Genomic DNA, 9,999 nt, shown 5'->3' with positions numbered 1-9,999 from the left:
ATTAAATCTCCGAGGAGATTTTAGAGTAAAATAAGTACTTCTAAGTGCCGCTGTTATATAGCCATAATATTTCTGACCGCGGCATAAAACAATGTACAAAACACAACTCACACTTACGTTCTGAAAATACTACACATTTATTAAGTCTTTGGAAGGAATATGTTCCTATATCAACATAAATGTTATCTCAAAGTTAATCCAGGGGACAAATACTTTATTCCCACTGTCTTGTGCGGGGGACACACACAAACGTTAAAACACTGCCAGGATCCGCATGTTGTGGGTTCGAATCCAACATTCGTTCCCATTCTGATCCTTGGTCTGTCAGCGCCATACACGAGCACGTGGGTTTCACTTAGGCGGTAAACTCACACCTGCGTCACATTGAACGTTCAATGTGTTACCTCTAACCGGAAACTACGTAGATCGTGCTTTGTTATCTATTCTGCTATCGTGATATTCTCCACTGGTTAATTATTTTCACGAAAGAAAAATCTTTTTTTGATTTCAAACTTTTTAATTGTTGATTATAGCAATGAATAAGATATGAGTGACATAGTATTGTATTTGGGTTGGGCTGCCACGTTCAGGAAGTCCGTATCCGGCCATTCAGCAGCAACATGCCTTCAACTTCCGGCAAAGAGTGATCATGTGACTTGTGTTATCCACAGTTGCCTCCCCTGTTTTGATTCAACCTTGCTCGTACTTGAATAAGCCTGTGTCTTACTTCAGTCAAGTCACTGCGTTGTTGGAGAAGATTCTTCACCCTCTGAAATATCACCCATAAGTTTTAATTTCTATGTTACTAAATGAGAATTCATCAATTTTATCGTAATAAAGAACACCCACGTTGGGGACAATGTACTTTTACGTTTACTATTTCTGTTTTAAGTAAATAAGCTATACAATCTGGAACTCGAGTGTCCGAGTCTTGCTTAATCAAGGTTACAACATTCAAGGCCTCAGTTAAGCTTTCAAAAGTTTAATAGTAGACATGTGGAGGACATTTCCAAATTTGACGCATCAGTGACAAAATGATGTCTGATGCAATTCCCCATTTTGACTTGTACCATATGTTCCCGTGTTTTCCAGGTGAACAATTGACTTGCCCTTGCATGTGTTTGTGACGGTGCCAACGTTAGGGCAGGATACGCTCACCTTTTCGCGAAACAACTGGTATCATCAATATTTGATAGTGATTCATCAACACATGCTCATAATACAGTCGGAATCGAAAAGTCGTGCTTTTTGCAGAGATTTCTATTGAATATGGAAAGGGTTGTTTTGCTTTCATTTACAACACTTTACCATGCCATTAAAGGAGGTGTTTATCATTAGTCACTACCATATGTAGTTATCCGGGATAATGCCAAGGGTATCTAGCCCAGTCTCCATGACAGGCTTAGCAAATTGTTTACTGAATAAATCAAGTTTTGTTACATCATAGTACTCGTGATAGATCCACTTTCGTACCCTTCTTAGAACCCATAATACTCGCTTAAGTGCCTGTCGCACCAAAGCACCCGTCATAGTATCCACTTTAGCATCTGTCTAAAAACCGGTTAAAGCGCCTATGAAACTGCCCCTCATAAACTGCCGGGCAAAAGAACAGTTGCCGAAACACTGCAAACTAAAGCTCCAAAACAGAACTATGATACCAGAATCAAAAACATTACCATTGAAAAAAACATGCTTGTTTCATATTTAGCCACCATAAAAGATAGGCGGATACTTTCATTTGCCCAGATGTTTAGTTCCCATCATAATACCCACTTTAGTTCGTGTCACAGTTCTCGTCATAGTACCTGTCGTCATGCAGACAATGTGGTAGTCATTATTCCCGCCATAATGTACCGTAAGAGTATCTTTTATGATACCCGTTTTAGTACCCTTCCAGGACTACGTTATTGTGTCTGTCACAGTACCTGCATTACTTTCATAATACCCGTTTTAGTACCCTTCCAGGACTACGTTATAGTGTCTGTCACAGTACCTGCATTACTTTCATAATACCCGTTATAGTACCCTTCCAGGACTACGTTATAGTGTCTGTCACAGTACCTGCATTACTCTCATAATACCCATTTTAGTACCCTTCCAGGACTACGTTATAGTGTCTGTCACAGTGCCCTCATTACTTTCAAAATACCCATTTTAGTACCCTTCCAGGACTACGTTATAGTGTCTGTCACAGTGCCCTCATTACTTTCATAATACCCGTTTTAGTACCCTTCCAGGACTACGTTATAGTGTCTGTCACAGTACCCTCATTACTTTCAAAATACCCATTTTAGTACCCTTCCAGGACTACGTTATTGTGTCTGTCACAGTACCCTCATTACTTTCATAATACCCGTTTTAGTACCCTTCCAGGACTACGTTATAGTGTCTGTCACAGTGCCCTCATTACTTTCATAATACCCGTTTTAGTACCCTTCCAGGACTACGTTATAGTGTCTGTCACAGTGCCCTCATTACTTTCATAATACCCGTTTTAGTACCCTTCCAGGACTACGTTATAGTGTCTGTCACAGTACCTGCATTACTCTCATAATACCCATTTTAGTACCCTTCCAGGACTACGTTATAGTGTCTGTCACAGTGCCCTCATTACTTTCATAATACCCGTTTTAGTACCCTTCCAGGACTACGTTATAGTGTCTGTCACAGTGCCCTCATTACTTTCATAATACCCGTTTTAGTACCCTTCCAGGACTACGTTATAGTGTCTGTCACAGTACCTGCATTACTTTCATAATACCCATTTTAGTACCCTTCCAGGACTACGTTATAGTGTCTGTCACAGTGCCCTCATTACTTTCATAATACCCATTTTAGTACCCTTCCAGGACTACGTTATAGTGTCTGTCACAGTACCTGCATTACTCTCATAATACCCATTTTAGTACCCTTCCAGGACTACGTTATGGTGTCTGTCACAGTACCCGCATAACAACCCGTCATATTATCCGAGAAATTACCCGACAGAGTACCCGCATTAGTACCCACCATACACACTAGCATCCACTTTAGATCCCGCTAAAGTACCCATCGTAGTACCCGTCATAGTACCCACCTGTTCCAAGTCCTTCAGGCTCTGTAGTTTCTTGTCGCGGCATTTCTTAGCCGCCTTCTTGTTCTGTTCCCGTTTTCGAACCAATGCCTCACCACAGTGACTAGCCTGTAAAATAAACAAACATATGATTTGTTTGTTTGTTTGTTGTTTAACGCCGCACTCAGCAATATCCCAGCTATATGATGTCTGTCTGTAAATAATCGAGTCTGGACCAGACAATCTAGTGATTTACATGATTTACATTGGGATCGATGACATGCATCAACCAAGTTAGTGAGCCTGACCACCCGATCCCGTTAGTCGCCTCTTACAGCAAGCATAGTCGCCTTTTACGGCAAGCATGGATTGATGAAGACCCAAGGTGAGGTTCTTGTTGAGTGTTATATATGATCGGTACATCAAACGGATGCATTTCTGTTACCTGACTGTTTTTTTTTCTCGACCTCCCTGTTGCTCGCCCCTCTGTTGCCATGGTTACATGGTTGTGGGTCACAACTGTCTGTGGCATTGATGGTGTTTCGCTGCCTCGTCCAAACTGTCTCGTACTAGCTTCAATGCTATTGCTGATACCGTCGAATTGACCACCCGTTTTCAGACCAGGATCTTTCAGATAAGCGATGAGGTCATTGAAGGCACTTTGCGTGATCTGGTCATTGCATGAAGACATTCTGTGTCTAGCACTTCCGGTCTCCTCTGTAGATAATATACACGTTTTGACAAAGTCCGACCTGACCTCGTCGCGACCTCCCATGAGTTCCAAATCCTTATTCCCAACGCCCTTAGAAAACATTTGATCACTGCAGGATCCGATGCCTTGTGTATCGTATTGCTGGCTTGGTGTGGGATGTCCCTCTGCGTCAGGGCGTGGTTCCAGTGACGCAGACCACCCGTTCCTTATGATCATGTTGTCAGTGTTCATCATGTCCGCCAATACCGACCCTGGTACCTCATTATAGATGACATCCATGACGTCATCAAACAGCGGATCCTTAGCCACGTCCTGCTTCACAGTATCGTCCATCAGGGTAGCGGGAAGGTTCTGTGACGTCAGACAGGAGGCATCGCGTGGTTGTTGGGGGTCATTTATCTCGACGATCTGTTGAATAATGTTTATGTTTCATCTGGGAGTTCTATTCAGGAAGGTTTTGATATTTACGAAATTAATATTTCAACGTTTCTCGAGAACAATGTGCTCGTTCCGTCGGCCAGATATAATGTTATAAGATAAAATACTATGGCACAGTCGTCTAAGGCGCCGCGATTCGCTGTGCAGAGTTGCGTCCCTTGGGCACGCCAGAAACCTATGATTGTGGCTTCCAATCCCGGTTCGCCCCGATTATGTTTCTAGGTTTGTCAGCACCATACCCGTGCTCGTGGGTTTCACCGAAGTGGTAAACGTCTGAGACCTGCATCACTTTGGGCTTTCCTCCCACATTAAGCTGACACGCCGCGATATAACTGCAATACTGTTAAAAGCGGCGTTAAACTAAACTCACTCACTCACTCACTCACTCACTGCACTGGAGCCGTCGGGTAGGCTTGTGGTTAAAGCGTTCGCTCGTCCCGCCTAACACCCGGGTTTGATTCCCCATGTGGGTGTAATTTGTAAAGCCAATTCAATTTCTGGTGTCTCCCGCCGTGATATTGCTGGAATATTGCTAAAAAGCGGCTTAAAACCATACTCACTCACTCACTCACATTCACAAGTCGTGTAGAAATATGTTGGCTTAAAGCATCTTCTAATTTTTGACTCCTTGGAGATATCACATCGATTTCAACGCGTCAGATTTTCAACATAACACGGGTAACGAGTACCAATGGATATCAAACAATACGAAATTACAATTTATATGCGATAACAAGCTGAAATCTTACCGTGCGCAAATCTGTTCTGTTGAACTTTCTATTTACCACCGACGGCAGAACAGGCGTTACCTCACTGTCAAATGTCTTGATCTCAACAGGAAAATGTTTGATGAATTCAAGTTCCATATCGAAAATATAAAAGAATGATGGAGGGGATGATAGGATACGTTTCAGTCATATAATGGTATAAGATGGGCTTTGCTTGTGTGCGTCTTATAGTGATGTTTACGTATGACGTGTTTCCCGGTTTAGAAGTGATATGAGTGATATAAACTTTTAACATTCCTGTAGGCGTGTATTTGTCGTAGGGTATCACATGCATACATTATTTGTCATCTGTCAACAAGATTCATTCAAACCATGTGAGGACTGGCCCCGTGGTCTAGTTGTAGAACGTCCGCCACGGGAGCGGAAGGTCCGGGGTTCGATTCCCGGCCGCGTCATGCATTTGGAAGTACAGACCACAATGACCAACTGTTATTAGGTAGACAGGAATATTGTTTATAATAAAAACAAGACGGGTTAACATCAGTCTGAATATTGTTATAACATAACCAGTACAGCTAAACATCAATCTGAATATTGTTATTAACTGAACAAGACGGGTTAACATCAGTCTGAATAATGTTTATAATAAAAACAAGAAGGGTTAACATCAGTCTGAATATTGTTTATAATAAAAACAAGACGGGTTAACATCAGTCTGTATATTGTTATAAGATAGCCAGGACAGGTTAACGTCAGTCTGTATATTGTTATAAGATAGCCAGGACAGGATCACATCAGTCTGTATATTGTTATAAGATAGCCAGGACAGGTTAACATCAGTCTGAATATTGTTATAAGACAATCAGGGGAGGTTAACATCAGTCTGTTTATTGTTATAAGATAGCCAGGACGGGTTAACATCAGTCTGAATATTGTTATGAGACAGCCAGGGCGGGTTAACATCAGTCTGAATATTGTTTTAAGATAGCCAGGACGGGTTAACATCAGTCTGAATATTGTTATAAGACAGCCAGGGCGGGTTAACATCAGTCTGAATATTGTTTTAAGATAGCCAGGGCGGGTTAACATCAGTCTGTATATTGTTATAAGATAGCCAGGACGGGTTAACATCAGTCTGAATATTGTTATGAGACAGCCATGGCGGGTTAACATCGGTCTGAATATTGTTATAAGATAGCCAGGACAGGTTAACATCAGTCTGAATATTGTTATGGGACAGCCATGGCGGGTTAACATCAATCTGAATATTGTTATAAGATAGCCAGGACAGGTTAACATCAGTCTGTATATTGTTATGAGATAGCCAGGACAGGTTAACATCAGTCTGAATATTGTTATGAGATAGCCAGGACAGGTTAACATCAGTCTGAATATTGTAATAACATTCTGAATGGGTTAACAAGGGATGAATACTACCAAGATAACCAGGGTGTGTTTGATGGGAATCGGTCCGAATATTGTTGCAAGACAACCAGGACCTGTTAGCATGGTTATAAATAATGTTAAAAGAACAATGGGCGTGTTAACAAGGTTATGAATACTGCTGTTAGAACAATAGCGTGTGTTAAGATGGATATGGATATTGCTGTAAGAACAATAGGGCGTGTTAACATGGGTATGAATTCACAAGGACAAATTATGAAATAAATGTTTTCCTGAAAGTTTGATGGCCTTGTGATTCAAGTCGTTTATAGTCTGTTAAATATCTAAATATAACCTGGGAAATGAGATTTTGAGACTAAAATTTGCAATATTCCAGCTATATGACGGCGGTCTGAATATAATCGAGTCTGGACCAGACAATCCAGTGATTGACATCATGAGCATCGATCTACGGAATTGGGATACGATGACGTGGATCAACCAAGTCAGCGAGCCTGACCACCCGATCCCATTAGTCGCCTTTTACCCAGGATCTTCACGGGTCTGGGGATGGTCTAAACTTGAATTATACAACAGTGAATACGAGGATACGTGAGGCGTAGTGAAATGGGGTTTAACGACCTTTGGGCATTGATTCCTACTCTGGCTCCTCATTCCCCCATTCTAGGGTAGGTTTATATTTAGCCAAACACTCCATGGCGGGGGCGCGATGACCCACAATGATCGCGGTCTCAGTCTTACCACCTGACATATATTCAAATCGACTATTATGACAAGCATAGGTACTGGGTACCGGGTACTGTGGTACTGATGCTGATAAGTTGTAACCAAGGACCACGTGATTATTTATTATTCATACATGGAAACCCTACCATTCACTCATTTCAATGGGTTGTCATTCATATTTCGATTTTACCCTATTTACGTCTGTGAAGAGCGAGGTAATAGCTGCCTCTGTTCCAGTACTGCATGTATAGAACGCAGACGTCATACTTACCTAATGCCCAAGTGATCTATATGTACTTGTGCGAGACCACATCATGGATGCGTAATGTTTGTAAACAAGCGATGATGTAATATTCGTTCAGGATAATAATGAGAATATGTTGGTGTCCCAGCGTAGCCTCATCTTAATGTTCACACACGACCATTGACCAGTGTTGGTCATTAAACGACTTATTAAACGATTTACAATGGAAAAATTAAATAACTTGAAATGGAGAAATCATAGGAATTTGTTGATTCACATAGTCATTTTTTTGGGTCAAAAGTCTGATCAAGATCCTGTGATTCGTGGGAATTCACAAACAATCAGATATTATTCAGGAAGTGTCCCGATTCAGCCGTTTCCAGCCGAATTCGTCCCGATTCTCCCGTTCTCAATCCGATCTGATCCGATTTGTATCTTCCGCATGGTAAATAAACGACCGCATCTGTCCCGACAGCGTCCCGATTCTCCCAAATGCGATCCGACAGAGATCAGACAGTGACCGGACAGTGAACCGACAATGACGGTTCGTATTCGGCAAGATCTGGACGTAATCTGGACTCAATCGACAAGAAACGGCAATGAACAATTCATGCCCGTTCATCACGACAGCGTCCCGATCCACAGTACACCGTCCAGACAACACAGGACATTGTTACGATTTTGATCCGATACATCACAATAGTCACGATTGTAATCCGACCAGACAAAAGCGGTTGATTGTCCCGAATGTTACGGGACGCACCATACTGTCGGGAGTCTTGGCCAACCTCTCTCGTCCTTTCCCGATCCGTAGGCCTCTGTTACGAACGTATACGACTGCGTCCAGACAGATCTGAGGATAGTAATCCGACTTTTTAACTTTTCGAGTCGTAGCGCTGTCTGTCTCAAACGGGAGCCATAATCGGCACTGTGTGAACCTGGCCATAGGAATCAACACATTCGATTGTCCGTAAACTATGTTTTCTTTGAACTATAATTTCGCCATAGTTCTGCAGAATGACCTATAGTTGTGTCAGTTTTAGTTATTTGAGTTTCAGAACGACAAATGAATTCCTGTCTCAGAATCTAGCCCACCAACAATAGCGTGACGTCATCCTAATGGTCTGGTTATTGCGATCTAGCAATACATTGATAGTGCATTGATGTTTTTTTTGTTTGTTGGTTAACGCCACACTCAGCAATCCTGGACCAGACAATCCAGTGATTGACACCCTGAGCATCGATCCACGGAACTGGGATACGATCACCTAGCCTGACCACCCTGTCCCGTTTGTCGCCTTTTACCAGAAGCATGGTCGCCGACGGCGCTAGCCAGGTGTCCGGTTCATTATTTTTCGTGGAAATATTGTTCCATATTTGGAAATGCTTTCTGTAATTGCACATAAAGCAAAGTTTGTTCAAATACTGTTACAGCTGATACTTGCAGCATGTGATATTTTCTATTTTTCATTTTCATCCACAGTTGGGTATCAAGTCTGATCTCACGAAATAGTTGTAGGTCATTGCGCCCCCGCCCTGAATCGTTGAGCAAACAGTGGCTTGATTTTCAGGCTGTCGTGATTTAGCTTGAATATTGAATATTTTCTCACTGACTCACTAATAACATAATCATATTATTTTGCATTTCGATGTGTTTTGTTTTGAAAAGTGTTTTATGAATTGAAGGAACAAGACAGACATCACATCGTATATAAACTGTTATCCACAGGTTTGGCAAACTTGTAAGACGGACTCACATCAATGTATTCCTGACATCAATGTTCGCGAGTGAGTGAGTGAGTGAGTGTATGGATGGCTGAGTGGTTGAGTGGCTGAGTGAGTGAATGTAGTTTTACGACGCTTTATCAGTATTTTGCATCATGCCGGGGTAACTCCAGGAACAACAGACATATTCTTACATCCGTTTTTATATTGGGGTGGATTTATTAAGCTTCATGTGTATAAAATGGGAAATTCAATGTTCTTTTTATGTTTTTCTGTAATCTGAAGGTCAATGGAAATGCATCCAAAGACTGTGATTGTTATTTATCAGCCTCCGATGCTAAAGAACGGATACTATAGAGCTAATCTTCACAATTGTGTGAATATACTAGTAGTCGATTTCAACAGCTTGCGTCATCTTTTATTTAAAATAACAACAACAACCCAATGCTGTCGCCATTTTGGAGTTAAATACTAACTAGGTCAATGTTACGTTCTGTGTCGACGGCATTCATAGTTCACGGGATAGAAATGCTTAAGTTATTGTTTGTTATGACTTGTATTCTATTTTAAGCAGCAAATTGGGTCGCATGTAGATATGAGGCGTTCGGAAAATGCGCCTACAAAATTAACACTTTTGTAAACACATTATTGCATCATAGTCATGACGTGGTTCTGTTTGGCTAAATATACCCACAGCCCACACCCTCCTCCCAAGAATGGGGAAATAAGGAGTCAGAGCAGGAATTGATGCCCAAAGGTCGTTAAAAAACCCATTTCAACTCGCTTCACTTATCTTCGCATTCGCTGTCGTGTTAATCAAGTCTAGGCCATCCCAAGACCCGTGAAGATCCGGGGTAGAATAGGTCTTCCGCAGCCCATTCTTGCCGTCAAAGGCGACTATGCTTGTCTTAAGAGGCGACTAATGGGATCGGGTGGTCAGGCTCTCTGACTTGGCTTATGCACGTCATCG

At 41.8% G+C, this 9,999-nt stretch overlaps 1 protein-coding gene across 1 annotated transcript; it reads right to left on the bottom strand.

Annotated features, from left to right (window-relative positions):
* Positions 1-576: 576 nt before the first annotated feature.
* LOC139469632 (uncharacterized) lies at positions 577-5,076 on the bottom strand. The gene is made up of 4 exons (XM_071251858.1): positions 4,952-5,076; positions 3,498-4,172; positions 3,077-3,181; positions 577-769 (listed from the first exon to the last, which is right to left on the bottom strand). The coding sequence occupies exons 1-4, from the start codon at positions 5,066-5,068 to the stop codon at positions 662-664; spliced, it is 1,005 nt and encodes a 334-aa protein (XP_071107959.1). The 5' UTR covers positions 5,069-5,076; the 3' UTR covers positions 577-661.
* Between the last annotated feature and the right edge of the window lie 4,923 nt (positions 5,077-9,999).

This window comes from Haliotis cracherodii, unplaced genomic scaffold (assembly GCF_022045235.1).
Source record: "Haliotis cracherodii isolate W230 unplaced genomic scaffold, xgHalCrac1.p SCAF_2, whole genome shotgun sequence".
In the NCBI taxonomy this organism is placed as follows: domain Eukaryota; kingdom Metazoa; phylum Mollusca; class Gastropoda; order Lepetellida; family Haliotidae; genus Haliotis; species Haliotis cracherodii.
Note: the sequence above shows the minus strand (reverse complement) of the source record. Positions and strands in the feature narration are given on the sequence as shown.